Source organism: Thalassophryne amazonica, chromosome 7 (genome assembly GCF_902500255.1).
Source record: "Thalassophryne amazonica chromosome 7, fThaAma1.1, whole genome shotgun sequence".
Classification (NCBI taxonomy): domain Eukaryota; kingdom Metazoa; phylum Chordata; class Actinopteri; order Batrachoidiformes; family Batrachoididae; genus Thalassophryne; species Thalassophryne amazonica.
This window is the reverse complement of record NC_047109.1, coordinates 113445240-113467064: the sequence shown is the minus strand read 5'-3', so window position 1 is coordinate 113467064 and position 21825 is coordinate 113445240. Positions and strand designations below refer to the sequence as shown.

General features: G+C 42.2%; 2 protein-coding genes across 2 annotated transcripts in view; both read right to left on the bottom strand.

Annotated features, from left to right (window-relative positions):
- LOC117514787 overlaps nt 1-1091 on the bottom strand; it is a 44914-nt gene extending 43823 nt beyond the window's left edge. The window contains exon 1 of the mRNA XM_034175375.1: nt 262-1091. Within this exon, the coding sequence (XP_034031266.1) occupies nt 262-453 (192 nt within the window). The 5' untranslated portion in view covers nt 454-1091. The remainder of the gene's footprint in view (nt 1-261) is intronic.
- LOC117513519 (plectin-like) overlaps nt 1-21825 on the bottom strand; it is a 192198-nt gene that overhangs the window by 86474 nt on the left and 83899 nt on the right. Inside the window, 7 exon segments of the mRNA XM_034173689.1 lie at nt 1084-7262; nt 13231-16584; nt 18620-18718; nt 18819-18923; nt 19029-19112; nt 20944-21300; nt 21670-21808. Of these exon segments, the coding sequence (XP_034029580.1) occupies nt 1084-7262; nt 13231-16584; nt 18620-18718; nt 18819-18923; nt 19029-19112; nt 20944-21300; nt 21670-21808 (10317 nt within the window).

Here is a 21825-nt window from a genome sequence, read left to right as displayed (position 1 = left end):
GGTATAGTTTTCCATGTGATCTTAGTAGTGTTCAATTTTGACCTTTTCCAGCCTGGGATGACCACCATACATTTGTGTAGATCATGTTACACTAATGCTGAATTCTAAGTGTCAGTCAAAACTGACGACTGGCTCATGGAGTAAGTGGCCGCCTGGTCATGAGTGGAAGAAACCGAGAAATGGCAGTATAATGGTTTGAGCTTGGATTCATATAAACTGGGAAAAAAAGATGCAACATAAAAATAAAAAAATTCAACTTACAAGAAGCAAAATAACAGCAGGCAGGAGGTCTGTGTGGGAGCGCAGCATCAAGTCTGACATCATCTTAGGATTTTTTTTACCAGGAACACTCCTTGAGGGTGAATTATTAGGAATCCAAAACTTGTGGAGTGTGTGAAAGAACCGTGTAGTGAACTCAAACAGCACAGAAGTTAACAAAACAAGCACAAACATAACAGTGTTTTACTGGAGCAGGTTTTTTCTTTCTTTTTTTTGTAGCATCTCACAGGCGGTTTTATCCTGCAAACTCTACTATACAAACATTCAACATTTTGAAGGCATCCATACATTTTAAAATCTGTTCCAAAAACTATGCTGACGTTTCATTCTGTACTGCCAAAAAAGGTAAAAAAAAAAAAAAAAAAAGATATATTCTCAACTGTCAAAGAAAACAATGAAGAGTGGAAAAATATCTCTGACATAAGTACAGTATATATTAGTTTCAGGAAGCATAAGTATACAATTTTAACATGTTCAAAAAGAGAAACTATAAAGTCACTTAAAAAAAAAAAAACAGCAAAAAGTTCATGCTTTGAAACGTAGGTTGATGTGGAAATGAATACTTTATATATCTAGAAATTCTTGGTTATTTCTCCGTACTTAAGAATTATATTTAAACATTTGTTAACATACAACGGGGGAATAAAAACAAAAATGTAGACTTTTGTTGATATGACTGCATGCAGGGCAGAATAAATAATTTACAATTTCTTTTTATGCCATTATTTCTTCAGAGAAATGCAAATGTAAATTCAGTATTCTTGTTATTCTTGAGGGCTATATTCAAAGTTGCTTTGGCCAGACGTAGGTGATCAGTATCTACGGGAGTAGCTGGTGGACGAGGATGTGAAGGTGGAGCTAGACAGGTTCGTGGTGAAACCAAGGCCGGCATCAAAGCTGCCTCTCCGGGAACCCGATCTGGAGCCGCTCCGGGAGCCGTAGGCAGATCCAGACCCGCTGACGTTGTATGGACTGTACAGGCCTTTGCTGGATTGAGAAGAGGCCTCCAGGAGTCTTAGACCGGTTCCTTCCTCTGTCATACTTCGGTCCATGGCATCTTTGAAGGAGATTTTCAGTTTGGTTTTTGGACATGTTAGATATTTAGAATAGCCACCAACATCTCTCAGTTTCTGAGCAGTGCGAGCATCAATTGTGCCCTTCTTGATGGATTCGTCAAGTGACACTCTGCCAGTAACATCAGGCTCAATAAGTCCACCAGTCAGATATTGGACCTCAAGAAAACGTTGCCCTGCCTCATAATACAGCCAACCCTTCTTCAGAGCCTGGGAAGCAGACATCTTTACTTTAGTTCTGGGATCTTCAAATCCACTGAATGCTTTCTGAGCCAAGTTGAGGCGATCCACCATGATTTTGTCGACTAGACCTTTTTCGGTAGCTTCAGTGACGGAGAATCTTTCTCCGGTTGCAGGATCAATTATTCCTCCTGTGCAGGCCTGGGCCTCCAACAATCTTTGGCCAGAGATGTTGTCCAATAGGTTTCTGTGTATGGCTTCAGTGACAGACACCTTCTCCAGAGTATCTGTGTCCAATATTCCAGCTATGGGGACAGTCTCCTCTGCTGGGTCATTCCAAATGATTGCAGGTGCTTTAATGGAAGGTATAGGGCTCATAGGATAGGAGGATGTGGAACCAGTGGTGGAACCAAAGGATGATGAGCGAGAACGTAAGTCTCCCATGCTTCCCGAAAGCATGTCAGCAAATTCAGTGATGGACAAGTTTCCAGTTCTATAGGTGTCAAGTGAATTTTGGTCAATTAGTCCACGAGTAAGAGCATCATCAACATCGTACTGCCGCCCGGACCTCCTGTCAATGATCAATGATTTGACGGCACCGTCAGAGGATGTCATGGTTATCTCTTCCCATTCGCACTCATGCTCTGCAAGCTCCAGGTATGTCTGGTGGTCAATCAGTCCCTTCCTGTAGGCCTCATACACAGTCATTTCTTTGCCCGTGTCTGGATCCACAATCACAACTCTGCGTTTACGAACTGAAGATTTGGAAGATGTTGTCCTTTCTCGCTTCTTCTCTCTCAGCAGCAGGAGTACAAGGCCAGTGTCTGGATCAGTGATGCACCTCTCCATGAGTTGAAGGTAAGTTAGATTCTCCTCAGTGTTGGGATCAAAGAAACCTTTGGTGTCATCTGATGGATCAGTCAGAATCTCATTCATTTCCTCATCAAAGAAACCACGTTTATAGGCAACTTCAACAGGCAGACGGTGACTTTCCTCTGGGTCAATAATCCCACCAGTGGCAATCTGAGCTTCCAAGAGACGAATACCATGATCTTTCAAGATGAGTCCTTTTTTCATGGCTTGGAACAGAGAGATCGTCTTGCCCGAATAAGGATCTCTATATCCCGTCACTGCACGTTCAGCAGAGAGGAGCTTGTCTTTGAATTCTGGTCCCACTATTCCCATTTTCACTGCTTCATTCACAGTCAGTTTGAGGTTTTTGATCGGATCGATGACATATCCTGTGGCCGCCTGTGCTTCAAGAAGTTCAAAAGCAGTGCCTGGCCTAATCATATTTTTCTTCATGGCCTGATAAATGGAGAGCCGCTCCTTTGAGGTATCTAAATACACCCCAGCAATGCAACTTGTCCCCTCAAGGTACCTTGATAGCTTATCAGTGACCTCCTCCACTGAAATGAGACCTTGATTCAGTTGCGTGACAGTCTGCTGGTCAATAATTTGTGAGCGGAGTAACTCCTCCATTGTGATCTGCTTCCTCAGACCCTTAAACATTAGCCTCTTATCTCCCAGTGAGAGAAGATGCAATCCACCATCTAACTTGCATCTCTTGAGTAAGTCTGCATATGAGAGCTTCTCTTCAGTCACAGGGTCAACGAAACCTTTAACTTCATCAGTCAGTTTCTCATTGGTTTCCTTGTTGATATAACCTCTCTGCATAGCGATGTCTGACGGAAGATGAAACTGGAATTCAGGGTCAATAATACCCCCAGTTGCAGTTTGCGCCTCTAGCATTTTAAGGGCATAATCCTCTGGAACAAGATCTTTTTTCATTGCCTGGAAAAGAGATATGACCTTCCCACTGTACGGATCTTTGTATCCCGTTACTGCTCTTTCAGCTGAAAGAAGTTTGTCGTGGATCTCAGGGCCCACCACGCCCTTGCGAACAGCCTCATCAACAGTGAGCGTCTCATTTTTGACAGGATCGACAATGAAACCTGTCGCAGCTTGTGCTTCCAGGAGGGTGAGGGCTACTTCTGGTTTCAAAAAACCTCTCTTCATTGCTTGATAAATGCTCATCTTTGAGGTGGAGTCAGTTGTGACCCCAGCAACACAACCTGTGCCGTAGAGATACTGTTTCACACTGCTCATCTCCATGATGTCAAGGATGTTCCTCTTGCCCTCTTTCAGCAGGTTGTACGTCTCCAAATCAATGATGCGTGCATTGTAGAGCTCCTCGATGGTTATCCTTCTCCTTATCGTCTTGCAGGTCATCGGACTTTGATTTATGATGATTTCTCTCTGCTCCATTATCTCGATGATAATGATGATCATGCGCTCTTTAGTGATTTTGCCAGAACGATAATCGTCGATCAGTTTCTGCCTTTCCTTCTCGGGAAGCAAATTTGAGTTCATGACATCCCACAGGTTCATTGGCTTCTCAGCAAGACCCTCGATTGGAATGTCAATTTCGGTGTTGGCTAGGTCACTTTGGGTTTTCTCCTCTGTGTAGAGATACGTCTTTTCCACGACAGTTGGCGACTGTGGCTTAGAGAGTGGAAGAATGCACAGGCCTGTCTCTGGATCTTTATAGCACTTGTCTTTAAGCTGTCTGTAGGTTACACTCTCGTCCGTTTCTGGGTCAGAGAAAGCTCTGGTATCATCTGTTGGCTCGGATAGGACATTGGCAATTTCTTTACTTAAAATATTCTTTTCATACGCAACATCAATCGGGACACGATGGCTGTTCACGGGGTCAATGATTCCTCCACTAACCAGCTGGGCTTCCAACAGTGGCATGGCATGCTCTTTCAGAATGAGGTCTTTTTGCATTGCTTCAAAAACAGAGATTTTGTTGCCTGTGAATGGATCTTTGTAACCAGTGACTGCCTTTTCTGAAGAGAGCAGTTTTTCATGGAGCTCAGGGCCAACAACGCCTGCTTTTACCGCTTCATCTACAGACAGGCACTGGTTCCTCACTGGATCTACAATGAACCCAGTGGCAGCCTGGGCCTCGAGGAGTGCAAGGCCTGTATTGTGCCTCAGAAGTTGTTTCTTCATGGCATGATAAATGCTTACTTTTTCGTTTGTTGGCTCCAGGTAGAGACCAGCAATGCTGTCAGAGCCTTGGAGGTATTTATTGACATCGGGATTCTCACTGACTTGCTTCTGTGTCATTGTACCTTCTTGCAGGAGGTCAAACGTTGGTTTATCAATGATTTTGGAATCATACAGAGAGCTAGCCGGGACAGGAGCCCTGAGACCCTTGAAACCGGACTCTTCAAGTTTCTTGGTTTCTTTCTCATCTACAATTTTGATAACAATCTTGATTATCTTTTCAATTGTAATCTTCCCTAACCTGTACTGCCTGATGAGGTCTAGCTTTTGATCCTCAGTGAGATATTCAGAGTTGATTAGCTCCCAGATAGTCATCTTCTTCCCCTTAAATGGTCCAGATTCAAGTTCCACAGTTGACTGCGTCATAACATCTTTTGTCTGGGCCTCTGTGTACGTTGGCTGTTCTTTGACACTAACTGCCCGCTCAGAGAGAGGTAGCAGTTGGAGGCCTGTTTTCTCATCAGTGACACATCGCTTGAAGAGCTCTGAATAGGTAACATTTTCCTGTGTGTTGGGATCAGAGAAACACTTAGTTTTGTCAGTGGGATTGGTCAGAATCTCTTTCATGTCATCATCAAAATAGTTTCTCTTGCAGGCGACATCATGTGGAATGCGATGGCTTTTTACTGGATCAATGATACCGCCAGTGGTGACTTGAGCATCGAGCAGACGGATTCCTTGTTCTTTTGGGATTAGATCTTTTTTCATGGCTTGAAATAGAGATACAGTTTTTCCAGTGTAAGGGTCCTTGTAACCGGTGATGGCTCTCTCTGCAGAAAGAAGTCTTTCATGCAACTCGGGGCCAACAACACCTGCCTTGACAGCTTCATCAACAGTATATTTTTGATTATTTACAGGGTCTATCACATATCCTGTTCCTGCTTGGGCTTCAAGCATATTCAAAGCAGGTCCTGCTCTCATCATGTCCTTTTTCATAGCTTGGTAGAAGGACATCGTCTCCTGGGATGAGTCAATAACTACCCCTGCAATGCCATTTTTACCCTGAAGTGCATTGTGGACAGGTTCCATTTCAGAAACTTCTTTCACCGTTTTGTTGCCCTTGTGCAAATCGTTGTAGAGATCTTTATCAATGATTTTGGATTCTAAGAGGTCAGCGGCAGGGACAGGTGCTCTCAGACCATTAAAAGTAATTTCATTCTTCTTTTCTGTGTCCTCTGCTACAGTAATCACAATCTTGATGATCTTTTCTATTGTGATTCTGCCTGTTTTGTACTGACGCAGAAGGTCCTTCTTCTGGTCATCAGTAAAGTACTCAGAATTGATTATTTCCCAGATTGTAACAGTCTTTCCTTTGAAGCGTCCAAATGGTACATCCACAGTTGTTTTGTTGAACACATCTTTGGTTTCTTCCTCTGTGTATATACGTGAGCAATGAGCAGCTTTATCTGTAATTGGCAGGAACAGCAGACCAGTGTCGGGGTCAGTGGGGCATCGATCCATTAACTCAGAATATGTCAATGGTTCTTGAGTACTAGGGTCAAAGTATCCCTTCGTGTCTTCTGAGGGATTCTGCAGCATCTTGTTCATTTCTGCATCATACTGCCCCTGCTTGTACGCGATTTCCATGGGTACACGATGACTATTAATGGGGTCAACAATGCCACCGGTGGCAAGCTGAGCCTCAAGGACTCTGGTGGCATGGTCATGTTCAATCAGACCCTTCTTCATGGCTTCAAAGGCAGATATCTTTCCCCCTGTATACGGATCTTTGTACCCAATTGCAGCCCTTTCAGCTGAAAGCATCTTGTTGTGCAGCTCAGGGCCAATCACACCTTCTTTGACAGCCTCACTAACTGTCAGCCTTCGGTTTTTAATGGGGTCTAGAATGTAACCTGTGGCTGCTTGGGCTTCAAGAAGAATCAAGGCTGTTCCTGGGGTAATCATCTTTTCCTCTGATGCTTGATAGATTGATATTTTTTGATTGGATGGCGTCAGCAGCCCAGCGATGCCATTTTCACCTTTCAGGACTATTCTCAGCTCTTCAGTCTCACCAAGCTCTTCCACAGTAGTTTTGCCATTTTTCAGCTGCTCAAACTCCTTCTTGGGTAAAAGGCCAACGTCATAAAGTCTGCTGGCGGGAACCTTATCACGAATGCCGTCAAAAGCTAATGGATCTTGTTTCTGTACAGTGTCCACCACATCTGCTACATTTTGGCCATTCAGAACAGTTTTTGTGATCTCAACTACTGTCCTGTGTATTACGTCTTTCTCCGGAACTTTATCAGGCTGATCGATTTCTCTCATGTGTTGCTCCTCAAGTTGATGCAACTTTTCACGCAGTTTCTGGTTCTCTTCAGCAAGAAGCTTTTCCTGCTCAAGTCTCTTCTTCTCCAGCTCTTGCATCTCTTTTTGTTTGTTCATCATCTCCTTCTCAGCCTCTTTCTGTTTGTTGAGGGCTGCATCCATGGTAGCCTGGAGCTTCTTCTTCTCCTCCTCCATCTGTTGTCTTTGGCGTTCCTTTTCATCTTGGAGAGCTTTGGCTTTTTTGACCTCCTCTTCAAACTGGCTCTCTAACTTTTTTTTCTCATCTTCAATGAGCTTCTCCTTCTTTAACAGCATCTCCTTTTCTGTCAGGAATGTCTGCTGGAGCATCGTCTTCTCGTGCTCAATTTGCTTCTGCTGTGCATCGACCATCTGATAGGAGAAAGTAGAAAACGTGAAGTCACGATATGTTTCGAGAGTGAAAAATGTATTTTCTGCATAAGTTCTAGAATTTAAACAATGCACTCTGCTTACGCGTACGCACTGCATATGGAAACCTGTTTTGTGGGTTCTTTTGTACAGTTTTTGATGATTAAGGTTCTGATCATTTCAGATGAATACGGAGTGCAGTTATTTTTGTAAGTATCAGTATTAGTCCTTACTAACAACCTGTCTCTAGTCTCCAGAGACAGGACATACTTCAATTCATATTAATTGTTATTATGGCCCTGAAGCCCATTGGTGTGGTGCTCATCTCCAGATTCTGTAGCCTTAAGTGAATGAGACATACATCTACATATTGGCATTTCAGCTCCTTCTCCATTCAGCTAACTGCCCTACACAGCTCCATCAAGATGGCAGAAAATTTTAATAAGTATACTTTAAGCTGGCCTCTGAAATATAAATATACAAATAAATACCAGTAGTATTACTCAACTGATATTTTCAATCAATAAACCAGAATTACTTTTCCACTAAGCACGTTCTAAAGTAGACTGTGATGGGCTACGCAAGTTATCGAGGTAATCCCAGAATGTAAAAGTAAGAATGTTTATTTTATCCATCTGGTTGTGTATGACACGTTCACGTAAAAGCTTCCTTCGGTTCAGGTGTTTCATGATTAATTTTGGTTTCTCCGTTTCCAGTTGTGAGCACTATTTGACAAATCTTGACAAAGAAGTGGATCCTTCCATTCACTTCAGATTTGTCTTTTCAAGATCTGCTCAGTCACAAAAAAGGCATTTATGTGAATAAATTCACTCTTCGTGAACCCAAAGGTTTTTCAATTTCTGCTAACAGCTCGTGTTCAGATGTTAACGATCAGCAATTTGAGGCCACAAAGTGATCTCATAATCAAAACACGTAATCCCGTCAAACAACGCCGTTGACTGTTTAGATAGTTTCCGAGTTGATCTTGCAATTCTTTGTTTTTCTAACCTGGTTGGTCATAATTACATAATGTATATTTAAAGACGCTTTAGCTTCATCACCCATCAACGCCTGCAGTCAACATTTACGCAAACATTTATGGGGCTATCACAGAGTGCCGTTCCTTCCCATTTAATCCTGAATAATAAATCAGGGTGTGTTATGAAGCACCATAATAATGTCTTGATCCATTTACGTAGTAGTTACAGCCATCATTGGCACCAGATTTAAAACTGGGTATGTGGTAACTTCCAGGTATTCATAGTCTTAACAGCTTCAGTCATGTTTGAACTTTTTTAAATGGGGTATTTGTAGTGACTACAGTTTGAAACGTGTTTGATTGCGGCCCATCGGGAGTAAAAATTTGAAGCCAAAGTAGCCTTTGTTATGTGTTTTTTTTTTTTTTTTGGTTCAACTTCAAAGCTGAACAGCTCCATCATGTCTGGCCAAGGTACAGCTTCTTTGTTTCATTTTTGAGCCGGTTGCCAGGTCTGGACTTTGTCAGCCAGCAGGTTAAGAGGCAAGCCAGATTAAGCCCTTTCATCCCGTTTTTGCACTTTGTATTGTGGGTGATCATAGTAGAAGAGCACCCTGTGGAATAGCACTGTTACCAAGGCTTGATTTGCTTCGATTGCTATACTGAAATAAAACCTCCAAGCTGTACACTGGTGGCCACACAGGAACTGAGGAGGTCTGTTTTCTTTTTCAGCATTTCTTCAACTTAACCAAATCCAGATAACTTTTCTTAAATGAAACGGACAAACCTCTCTCCATCTTTTTAAAGGCAAGAAAGATTAGATTACATTAGATTAGACTGAATTTTATTAATCCCCTGAGAAGACTCTCTCAGGGAAATTGAGGAGGGCACCACATCTAGCAGAGATTTTGGCATTTCCCATACAATGAAGTCAATAAACAACTAAAGGTGGGTAATCTCAGCTCCAGTGAATAAACATCCTGCCATACATATGTTCCATCCAACCACTAAGCCAGCTGATTCTAATTACTTAAAATCTTCAGGCAGGCAGATGAGTTCATCAGCAAAATAACCTGGTTTCGGTGAACAGGTAGAACCAATACATGGCTGAAATTTTACTCACTGATACCGGTGGTGTTTTCCCACTTCTGAGAGTAAATAAGTAACCAGACATAAAATCTATTGTATATTAAAAAGCTGACTGTAGACACAACTGAATCAGGTTTGATGCAATGTTGACATATTTCAATAAAACCCATTTTCAAAAGTTTCAATGCTACATAAAAGAAAGAAAAATGTGACTGTTTTTGAAAACCTTTAATTTAATTGTAAATACTCCAAAAACAACATATCAAGTGTTGAAAAATATATGCTCATTGTGGATTTGATGTCAGCTACATCTTTCAAAACAGTGTCACAGTCGCCAGACATCATCTTCCAAAGCAAGAACGTCTTCTCTTCAGGCTGTGATGATGAATCCGACTAAAACTATGTAACAGGTCAGATTAGGACTTTCTATTTACTCAGTGTGTGAATGGTTTTAATAGTTTAAACAGTACTTTAGCAGCTGAGCCTATCATTGGGCAGCAGTGGGTTTGCACATGCTTCATCTGCGAGGCTGAGAGTAACACAGCGCGGTGTCTTTTAAAAATACAAGAAACACACTGCTTCGCTTTAAATACACAATAAGTCTATTTCAGGTGATCAGCTCCGATACTCTTTCTCCCAAAAAGCTTAATTTTACTAAACGTCCCATTTTGGAAAGTTCTAGCTTCTGCTGTCTGCTACAGTACGCTGTATTGTCTTCTCCAATTTTAATGGGAACATTACGGCGCCACATACAGGTCTGACATATACAGTGTTTTCAGGGTGTCACAGCTAACATGGAACGTTATTAACCGGTTCGGGAATTATATTTTTTTTGTTCTAACTGGTTCGGAAACATCAATTTTGGGGTGAAACCTATAACCGGAAACATTAAAATACCGTTTGTTTGGAATGAACCAACTGAGGAAAAATTCTGGTTTAAAGTCCTGCTTCCTATCAAGAGTCCTGATGCAATACTTGCATTTTCCTAGATACTGCACTTGCACAGTGCGCATTACAAGTACATTAAACTTAATCCAATGTTGCAAGATTGACAATTTAAACTGATATGCCATGGATTGAGGAAAACACAAACAAAGCTTCAATCCAAGCTGCTCCTTGACATTTTTTTAAATTATGTAAACACATTTTGTTTTTAAATATGGTTCCTCGGTTCCACTTCATGAAAACTTGTTTTAACTGTTAAATTATTATGCGCAAAAAATGTCTGAATGTGTGGCCCTTTAATCTGCCTGCACAGTCTTTGTAAGCAGCAGGACAACGGTCATGACGAGAAGGAAAAGCACGACTTGACTGACCGCGGAGTAGAGCGACTTTATTAGAGAGTGGCGAAACGAGTCGAAAAAAAATCGGTCACGTGACTCATGGTGCCATCTTGGGGCAAAAATAGTGTTGGTTGTTAATGTGTCTGCATGTAAATCCAGCCATTTTATTTATTTATTCGCTGAAAATGCTGGGTTGCTCTGCATTTGGATACACAATTAGTCACAGCAAGGGCTACAAGATGTACAAATTCCCTTCAGATCCCAACAGAAGAAAAATTTGGGAAAAAAAGTCAACCGTGTGGGATGGAAGCCAACCCATCAAAGCTTTGCGAGGTAGGTCAATTTATTGTTCAGTCCCATGTACAGTAAAACTCACCTAAACCATCGTCATATAAACCAGATATTTGCAGTCACTGGACAAAAAGTCCCAAAGTTTTTGCATTGTTTTCCATGTAAGAAACACAGTATATAATGGATTTTGTAAAGCAGATTTTTCGCTCACATCAGATAAAATGTCCCGTCCAATCGCAATGTATTTCCATTAAAAACTCTGAGCAGTCTGGACGTACAGAGGTACAAATTAAAGTTCAGCTCTGACACTCGCCGGTTTGTGGAAAGGAGAGAAATCATTTCTGTGATTAAAAATCTGACCGTTTAGTTTTTTCAAACAGTGTTCAGACTTGACCTACAGCTTGGACGTGCAGCTGTTAAATCAAACACAAAAGGCTGTGAGTTGACACTTTTCTGCTTTCAATCCTTCATCTCCCATCATATTATAGATAATGCGCACGTCGATAAATGGATCAGAAAAGTCCCACATTTACATCACAAAGTCTGTAAAAGAGGAAAATGTACAGCTTACCTTTAATTTGAAGGTGATGACTGTAGAAAGAAAAGCTTGTTGAGGGTCAAATTAGCCCATAATAAAGCAAAATCCAGAGATGGAGAACTTTAAAACTGTCACACACGTAATTGTATGATACGGAGTTAAAGAGCAGCAGCTGCATAAATCAGTTATAAATTTATATAACTTAATAGCTTAACTATTTTTATATTTATTTTGAAAGTACCTGTACCTGGATGTGTTGCTGTATGTGGTTAAATGATTTAAAAAATGCTGAAAACATAAAAAGGTCTATTCAGTAGTTCAGCGCAGTTAGACCCAAAATGGCGCCATGTTCTGAGTTGACGCCACTCTCCAATCAAAGCACAGGTTACATTACATGTACTATCCATCAGAGCACTGACCGCCTGCTCGCTCCACGAAGTGAGAGGAAGTGTGCACTGATTTGGAGAGTCGGGTTTATATTTTTGATACTGATCAATCAAAACAAAGAAGCCTGGATTGGGGTGAATTAATTCGATTTGACTGGCTCATCCCAAGAGTCTTTTAATGATATTCATAACTGTAGAAGGTGAACGGCCCAAAATCTTTCAGATTTGTTTTCGAGGCACGTTGTTGATAACATTTTGGGATACTTCCAGGCATCTTTTCACTGGAACGTACAGGGATTTATTTGAAGGGTTCCTACATTATCAAACATGATTTTCTCACCTGATGATCATCACTTTGATGGCATTTTTTCCTCCACTTGACACACTGTTGCCGGTCAGAAAATACTCCTTTAACAATTTTTTTTAAACATATTCCTGACATCAAATTCAAAATGCATAAATTTCAACACTTTTGACATGTCTTTTATTTTTAAATTAAAAATAATTAATTAAAGGGCTTAAAAGATCATCACATTTCTGTTTTAATTTATAATTTACACAGTGTCCAACTTTTTTTTTGGTTTTAGTAAGAAGACGTATGAAGAATTTTCCTGAGAAATAATTTGGGGAGACCATTAGTCTGATCAATCACTAAGGTCCATGTTAACCTGCAGTTTATCATGTATTAGTTTTGCGTGAGAGCATGTTTTGTTCTTTAAGTTTTCAGCGGCAACTCTGCAACGTCATCCAAATGTGTAAAAATTAATTATGTAAATGGGAACTGAAATCAGTGAAAAGAAAGCAGCTCATCTGTATCTAAATGCTGGAACCTTCTCCATATCCAATACCTGCTTGTGGAACTGCACCTTATGTCTTTTGAAAACTACCAAAAAAACAAAAAAGGCTTTGAGCAATCGTCCAAAACAACTGCTACCTAAAAATGAACTCCATCAAGGACCCAGTGTGACAGGCTTTAAATCCTAGGACTCCCTGTTAACACTTAATTTCAATGTGTCATTTTTCCAACTTTGCGGGGGGTGTAGAGGGTCATAACTCTGAGCCAATTGAATCTGATTTCAAATCATTGAGGTTAAATTAATTTTCAAGCAAAAATGCGAGTGTTTTCTAAAAAAAAAAAAAAAAAAAAAAATAGAAAGAGGTGTAGGGTGTCTGAAAACTGGTGAAACATTCCAGGAAATGAAGAAACATTCAGAAAACGTTCTGCATGAGCACAGTGCATTGTAAAAAACAAATCACATTTAAATCAAAATATATGCATTTAAGATTAGTAAGATAAGAAAGACAAATAGAGAAAAAAAATTAAGAAGGATTTCAGGAGTGAGCTAGTTTTTAAAATAGAGTTAACAGTGACATAAGCTGCTCTGTTATGCCATTTTTGACACAATACCTCTTTGGACTTATTTTGAAGGTCTTCTGCCTCCTTTTTCAGTCTAGCCTTCTCCTTCTCTAGGTCTGCGATAGCTTTGCGTAAATCCTCAGCCTCTTTGCTGGAGGACAGTTTATCCAATTCCATTTTTTCCACTATGCTGATTTTTTCCGTGGTGGCTATTTCGGTCTCGTGAAGACGAGCAGCGACCGTGTCCGCTTGTTTCTTGAATTTTTTCGCTTCCTCTTCAGCCTTGGCCTGGGCTTCGCTGACTTCCAAAACCTTAAGTCGGAGTTTTTCCGCCTCGCTGATGATCTCCATTTGCCTTTTCCTCTCTGCCTCGAGCGACTTCTGGTAGCCCTCCGTCTCTTCTTCCAGACGCTGCTGCATCAGCTGCTTATCCTCCAGCAGCTTCTGGGCTTGTTCCTGAGCCAAGTCCTTCTGCCTCTGGAGCATCTCGGCCTCTGCTCGGAATCTGGATGCCTCTTGTATGGCCTGCATTTTTTCTTTGAGCATTTTATCTGCAAGAGCTCTCTGCTGGTTCAGGTCGTCCTCAGCGATCTGTCTCATCCGAGCAGCCTCTTGGGCCTCCACGCTAAGTCGGGCAGGGTCCTCTGCCAGCTTCTTCATCGTCTCGGCCTCCTCTTCAAGGAATTTCTGTGTGTTGTCTTTATCTTTCCGAATAAGCCGCTGATTTTCCTCCTCAATTCTGATTTTAAGCTTGAGCAGCTCCTCCATCTGAACTCTGACTTTGAAGAGTTCCTCCTCCACCTGAGCCTTTTGTTTAACTGCGTCATCCACTTCGTCCTTCAGGCGCTGCAGCTCTTCATCCAGGATGGATTTCTGCTTATCCGTTTCATCAAGCTTGAGTTTAACCTTGGTGAGCTCTTGCTCAACTTGGAATTTCTGCTTTAACGTTTGCTCTGCCAGTTTTTTGTGCTTTGCCATTTCTGCATCAGCTTGTTGCTTCAGCTTGAGCGCCGTGGCTTCCGCCTGCGCCCTTTTAGCCGCTTCGTACTCGGCCTCTGTCCTGATCCTCTCAGCATCCTCCTGAGCTCGGGCTTGTTTCGCAGCTTCCTCCTCAGCAGCCGCCTTCTGTCGCTCCGCTTCTTCTGCTTGTTGACGGAGAAGAGCCGCCTCTCTTTCCGCCTTCTCCTTCGCTGCCTCTGCCTCCTTGGCGAGCTTTTTGGCCTTCTCATACTCTTCCTTCAGCTTCTTCTGCATGAGGATGTCTTCCTGCTGCTGAGCTAGAACACTCTGGACTTGCTCTTCAGCCGCACTGCATTTCAGGGCTGCTTGCTGGGCGGCGACGATCTGTTTCTCTGCTTCAATGTCAGCATCGTCTTTCTGTTTTCTTGCTTCTTCTGCTTTCTTTTTGAGGCGCTCAACCTCATCCTGTGCTGCTTTGCGCTGTCTGGCTGCTTCTTCTGCCGCAGCGGCAATCTTCTTCACCTTCTCCTCGGCTTCTCTCCTCCTATTCTCCTCCTCGAGAACAATCTGTCTGAGCTTCTCCGCCTCATCTTCTGCTCTGAGTTTGCTTTCTTGGGTCTCCTCTGCAATGTTTTTCAGTTTGTTGAGTTCCAGCTCCAGGTCAAGCTTTCCTGAAGACGCCTTTTCAAAGTTGAGCTTCAGAATTCTGATTTCTTCTTCAACGATCCGTCTCTGTTTCAGAGTGTCATCCACAATCGCTTTTTGTCTCTCCATCTCAGCTTCAGAAGACTTCTTGAGCTGCACTATCTTTTCCTCAATCTCCTGTTTGTGCTGGTTGGCCTCGTCTTCAAGAGCTTTTCTCTGGTAGGCCTCGTCTTCAGCCTGTCGCCGGAGTCGCTCGTTTTCTGCCTCTTTCTCCTTGAGAGCGATCTCAGCCTGCGTTTTCAAACGAGTGGCCTCACTGATCGCCGCCAGCTTGTCTTTGAGGATCCGTTCAGCTTCGCCTCTCTGTCGAGCCGCCTCTTCCTCTGCGACTTGTCTATGATGTTTTGCCTCTTCTGCGATGGCGCGAAGCTTGCTTGCTTCCTCAGCGAGGTCCCTCATTTTGGCAGCTTCAGCCTCAAGCAACTGTTTGCTCCTCTCAGTGTATGACATGGTCTCCTTCTCCGCTTTGGACTTCATCTGGATGAGTATGTCCATTTCACTTCTCACTTTGACCAGCTCATCCTCCAGCTGTTTTCTTTGTTGCTCAGCTGCCAAGACTTCATTCTTCAGACGGTAAAGTTCGTCTTCCAGGAGGGATCGCTGTTGTTCTGCATTGTCAAAATCTGCCCTGAGACGAATCAGCTCCTGTTCTGCGTTGAGTTTCTGTTGAGCTGTGCTCTCAGCCAGCTTCCGCTGCCTCTCGAGCTCTTTCTCAGCCATTTCCTTCTGCTTCAGTGCCGAATCTTCTGCCTTGGCTCTCTTTTTAGCTTCACGTTCAGCATCTTCCTTTTGTCTCTCGGCCTCCTCCTGAGTGAGGCTCTTTTGGTGAGCTTCTTCCTCGGCCTGGAGTCTCAGACGGAGGGCCTCGTTGGCTTTCTGCCTCCATTTTTCCAGCTCTTTTTCCGCTTCTTCCCGAGCATTTTCTGCATCCTCTTGCTGCCGCTTCAGCCGTGCGGCTTCCTGCTGCAGCTGAAGGACGGCACCGTGCTCTTGTTTGAGTGACTCCTCAAGCTTTGAAGTCTTTTCCACAAATGATATGTGTTTGCTCTGGAGCACAGCAGCCGCGCTCTTCTGGGCCGCCTCCTGGGCAACCATGATTTGTTTCTCCTTTTCGAGCTCCGCCTGCTTCACTTGCCTTTCTGCTTCTTCGGCCTGCATCCTCAACATTTCCAGATCCTCCAGAGCTTTTTGCTTTTGCTTCGCGGCTTCCTTTTCTGCCTCACATTTACGAACCAGCTCCTCCTCTGCGAGGCGCTTCTTCTGAGTCTCCTCGCTGACCTGCTTACGAAGCTTCTCTGCTTCTTCTTGGGCAGTCTTTCGGAGTCTCTCAGCTTCAGCTGCTCGGTCACGCAGCTGTTGGAGTTCAGATTCTGCTGTGGACTTTTGTTTTAATGTTGTCTCTAGCTGTATCCTGATGAGGTAGATTTCCTCCTCAATCTTGGCCCGGCTTTGGAGAGCGTCGTCTACCTGCTGGCTCTTGTCCTTGATCTGCTGCTCGGAGAGGTTTTTGAGCTCTTGCAGTTCCAGCTGGACGTTCTGCTTTTGTTTTTCTGCATCGACAGCAGCAATTTCCCTCCTGCTTACTTCTTGCTGCATTCTGAGCTTCAGCTCTTGAGCCTCTTTCTCTGCTTTGGTAATGGCCTTCGCGTGAGCTTCGGCTAACTGCTTCTGCTTTTCTAACTCAGCCTGCATCTCGGCCATTTTTCTCTGCTCTTCAGCTTTGAGTTTCTCTGCAGCTTTCTGCATTAGTGGAAGCAAATTGTAAAGAAAGGATTATAATTAAGCATGATGTTAAAGGCAACGCTTTGCATTAAGCGGCTCGAAGCAGTGTGGATTCAAATTGTCATTAATCTCATAAAAAAACAGCTTAACCACACTGCAGCGAGAGCGCCGTAATGTTCGGCGTTACCGATGCATTGTTAATATTAAAAGTTAGCACACAGATCAATTCACAAATCAGTGCTAGATTTAAATTAGGTGCACATTCATTAGGATGGTGTTAAAATTTGCAATGCAGTTAAACATCAGGTGTAATGAGACAAATCAGGAAAAATGGATAATTTATTGGCATCAAAACAAAACATCACTTCACGGCACAGCAAGAACATCGTGTGGCATGCAGCTGTAGCTTTTCTAACACTAATTTAACAAAATAGGAAAATGTTCCAGTGTCGTCCAATCATATATCACATTGTTTCATTTTAAATGTCATCTCTTTTCAAAAAAATGTAAATAATTTGGCTCATAATTTCAGTTTTTATTGCGTCATGGTTTATTGTCGTGAGGTGTAACAATCACAACGGTTACCATGACCATATTTAAAATACTGATATTTAATTTGTCTGCAAATATACCCAATTGTAATTTGTTGTAATTTCAGGTGTACTTCTCTTGTATTACACCACATTAAGTGTACTGTGGCTTAACCATGGTGACATGATTAAATCAGTGAATGTTTTATCGGTTCAAGTATTTATCTTTTTTTTTTTTTTTTGTCTTCCCAAACACTGGGGGTTCTTTAAATCACCATTTCCCACAACATGGAAAGGAAAGACAAAGTCAAGGACAAGTTGAGATGACCCCATTCTACACCAGTAAACCAGTTCCACTGTAATTTTGCAAAATGATGTAAAGTGGGATTAAAAAAGAATGTTTTCCCCACCAACAATGATGATACAGAACAGAATATGGATAGTTATTGTGTAAAAGGCTACAGTGCAAAAAAACAAAACAAAACAAAGAAGCCAAGATGCAGTTTGAAGCAGACGGAGATGGACAGAGATGGAGATGTACCAACAGTAAATAATTTACCTCTTTACTGCTCAAACAAATTAATCATTCACCACGGCAAAGCACTGGCAGGCAGTTAAGAGAAGCAAAGATACAAGCAAAATGTCAGGAGTTAGAAGATAATTTAAGACCTTAAAACCTTGGGTTAATTTGGAAATGGGAGATTTGGAAACTGTTAACCTGGACTGAATACCGTCATAACTCCGGTTTGAATCCCAGAAAGAAAACGAACCAGTGAGAAGAAGAAAATCCATAAAATACAGTGAAAGAAAGAACCCCTGAACCCGAGTCCAAATGGAGACGCTGCAGAAAATATGGAATTACTCTCTGGGAGGGTTGCACACGACCTGACCGCTGTGCAACGACCCGTCGACTAGTCGCTGATGACCTGATTTTGACGCTGAGGTCTGCTACACTGAGGGCGGTAATGGCGGGCAGGCTCTCCGCCAGGCTGCAATCAGGACACACGTGTGTGTGAGACCTCCAACAATATAAAAAAACCATCAAATTTATAATTTTTCCTCCATTTCTTGGGTTTGATAGCAGGATTGCTTGAAGCCTAAACATTTGTGTGAAATTTGCTGAAACTGCAAATCTGGTTGCAGAAGTTATTATCAGTTACTTCAGCAGTTTTATAAAGTCATACACGAATCTTGGTAACAAATCAGAGGGCGTGTGTGCGGTAAAGTTGTTCAGCGCCACACAGAAATCTGGGCATTCTGCATGGCAGGTGTACGATCTAGTTTTCCTTTCTTAAATATCCTGATATATGTAAATCAGCTACAGCATGCCAATGCTTCATGCACAATAAATCCATATGTGTATGCATATGTGCGTTTGTGAGTGTAACACACACACACGCACACAGAAAAGTGACTGCAGGCAGGTCACACTTGTTTGTCGGTGCCTTGATTATTTGTTTGGTGGTTAGACTTCTGTTAGAACTGAGTCTGTTTGGGACCGTGGAGTTGTTGTTGTCACGCACCTCCTCTTCCTCCAGGCGGCGCTGCGTATCAGTGATGAACTTTATGTACTGACTCGTCAGAGTCATCAGCTCGCTGTACTTGGTCCTCAGTGTGACATACTGACACAGGAAAAAGAATTACAAAGGCATCAACTCAAACTTCATGCTTTTCTCTAAAGATGCAACATTTAGTCAAAAGTAGGGGATTTAAGAGACCGACCTCCTGAATGATGTTGTCAGAAGCAGAGTCCAGTTTGGTTTTCTTTAACGGAGATGTTAGAGGTTCCACGTGAGCTTTGTAGGCGACCAGCTGCAGCTCATAGTCCTTTGTGTGTGTGTGTTTTTGGGTGGGGACAACACAAACCAGAGATCTTATGTTTTGGTCCCAAAGTGCTTTTTTCTACTATAAAAACTTGTTTATTCTGCTCACCTTGATCGTATCAATGTATGCTTTTGCATAGTTTTGACACTCGTCCACGCTATCCTTGTTGTTCTCAATCTCCTCCAGAAGTTTCTGTTATAAACAGAAAATGAGAAAAAAAAACGCCCAGTTAATCATTTCTAAAGGCCCCTCTGGTGGCCCAGAAAGGCACTGCAGGTGAGATATGAGGTTGCAAACATGCCAATCGCCTCTTTCTGCTCATCTGCTCAATTCTGGGTCTTTTAGTGAAGTTTAGGGCTAGTGGCCGGCAATCACCTTAGTATTTTTCTGTTTTTCTTGTTGTTTAATGCTGGCAAATTATACAGTATTTTTTTTTTGTCTTTCTGATGCCTGATTGTTTTTTTTCTCTGTTTAAGGTGCAGCTCCATCCAGAGATGGGAGGTGTATTCGTGTTGGTGATCCTCCTGTCCTGTGTGCCCCAATAGCATTTCTTGTATGTTCGTCCGTGAACTGTTCTGTGAATTGTTCTGTAATTTATGTCTGTAGCATGGCTCAAGCAGAGGGTCACCCCTTTGAGTCTGCTCTGCTTGAGGTTTCTTCCTCAGAGAGAGTTTTTCCTTACCACTGTTGCTCTGGGGGTTGGTAAGGTTAGACCTTACCTGTGTGAAGCGCCTTGAGGCAACTCTGTTGTGATTTGGTGCTATATAAATGAAAATAAACTGAAATTGAAATCTGTGACACCTCATCGTTTGACTGAACACTGATATGTGGTCTACAAAGACCCTCTGGCCTGACTGTGGATTAATGTCGATGACAGCAGCTGATCTGTAACTTTATTTGTGAAACTAAATTCAACCTTTTTCTCATCACAGCATCTTGCTTGCAATTTTTTCCTTTGGCATGATCTGTTTTTTTTAGATTATAAAACTGTCAACATAAAAATACATATAAGTTATGGCTCCCATTCACAAGAGGTCACTTTTTTTTTTTTGGCATATAAAATTTGGCTTGGGAACACCTGGGATCCCGCAGGAAGTTACAGGACTTGGTTGAGGATGGGAACAGTTTTAACAGTTTATTTGTTTAGTGCATAATAATAAACATCTCAATGCACTTACAATAAAAATAAATAAAAAATTTAAAACCCATATATAATAAAATATAGTATTAGCTTAAAATGCTTGTTTAAAATAATATAACTAAGTGCCTCTTAAAATTGTCCAAGTTTTACGGTTTTAATATCACTGGGTAGAGAGTTCCACATATGTGGCGCAGCGTGTGTGAAAGCTCAAGTCCCAACCTGAGTTTGACATCTAGGAACCTTCAGGCTGAGCTGGCTACTGAATCGTAGGGCTTGGGCTGTACACTTCAATAAGATCTCTTAAGTGAGGTGGTGCTAGCCCGCTCAGACATTTATATGTCAGAAGGACAGTCTTAAAGGAAATGCGATATTTCACCGGTAACCAGTGGAGATCTTTCAGCAACGGTGTGACATGATCGTATTTCCTGGCCCACACACCACTCTAGCTGCACAGTTTTGCAGTTTACTGATGACACACTTCGGTGCCCCATAGAGCAGGGCATGGGGGAAGTGTGGGATGAGCTGCTTAGTCTGCTGCTATCACACCTTGGACCTGGATAAGTGGCGTAAAATGAATGAATGAACATAAAATTTTGAACTGATTTACAACCTCTTGTAACGCCTTATGTACCAAACAGTGCTCTGCATTCCCAGTATGTAGGATTACTCTGTGTTCCAAAAATTTAATGAGGCAAATATTTCTACAATTATTTATTTGGGTTTTGGTATTTATAGCATGTATATAACTTGCTGAGATCCATTTCTACTTCGACAGTCATGTATTTGTTGTCGTGTTTGTTTGAAATACAGCTAGCCAAATCATCAAAACCATTAAAATATGACAACTTCCAACGAACCCTAATGTGACATCACATACTATACCTTCTCCTGCGCGAGTTGCTCTTTCAAAGTTTTGCTGTCAGTAATGGGCACAGCCTGGATCTTTTCCTGCCTTTGCTTGGCATCAGCAATCCAACGGATCAACCAATCATAACTGTCACGATAGTAGCCAAGCTGACGGCCAAGTTGCTCCAGCTCTCTTTGGCGAAGGTCGATCTGGGTGAAAACCGCCTTCCACCGATCCTGGAGACTAGACAGGAGCTGGCGATAGTGGTCCAGTTCAACATCACGCTCGCTGTGCACGCGGGACATCTTGTTGCTCACTGCAGAGGCTTTCTGTAGCTCTTCTTGCAGGGAATCGAACACCGGCTGTTCACCCTCAGCTTCTGCTCGCATTTTCTAGAGGATTCACAAAAAAGAAAACATTTAACAGTAAATATTAGACTGAAGTAAGATATACATATATGTGTAAAAGAAACTCAGTCATCAGTGGTTTAAGTTAAGTTTCAAGTTTTAGGTGAAATCAACCCGAATCAGGTCCCCAATAACAAGGAGAGTAGTCCACCATTAAAGGCATCTAAGCTAAACCAGGAGTACTAGAAACACTTCTGGAATCATCTAAGGAGTCAATGAGTCATAGACAGCCTGATGTTACATACCAGAACAATACAAAGACATCATGACCAACATTCTCGATTTCCTTCAAGAATGCTGCCATCTAACTGTTAGTGATTGTTGACAACACAGATGTAAAAAGAAGTTTAAAACCTTTAGTTTGGCTCGGTAACTTTCCACTTCCTTGACATCACTCGGAACAGTGTGGACTTCCCGCAGACAGTCCTCATACTGCTTGAGGACTCCCTCAGCACCCTGTGTGTTACGAATGACCATTTCTACAGTCTTCAGCCTACGTATGGGGACACA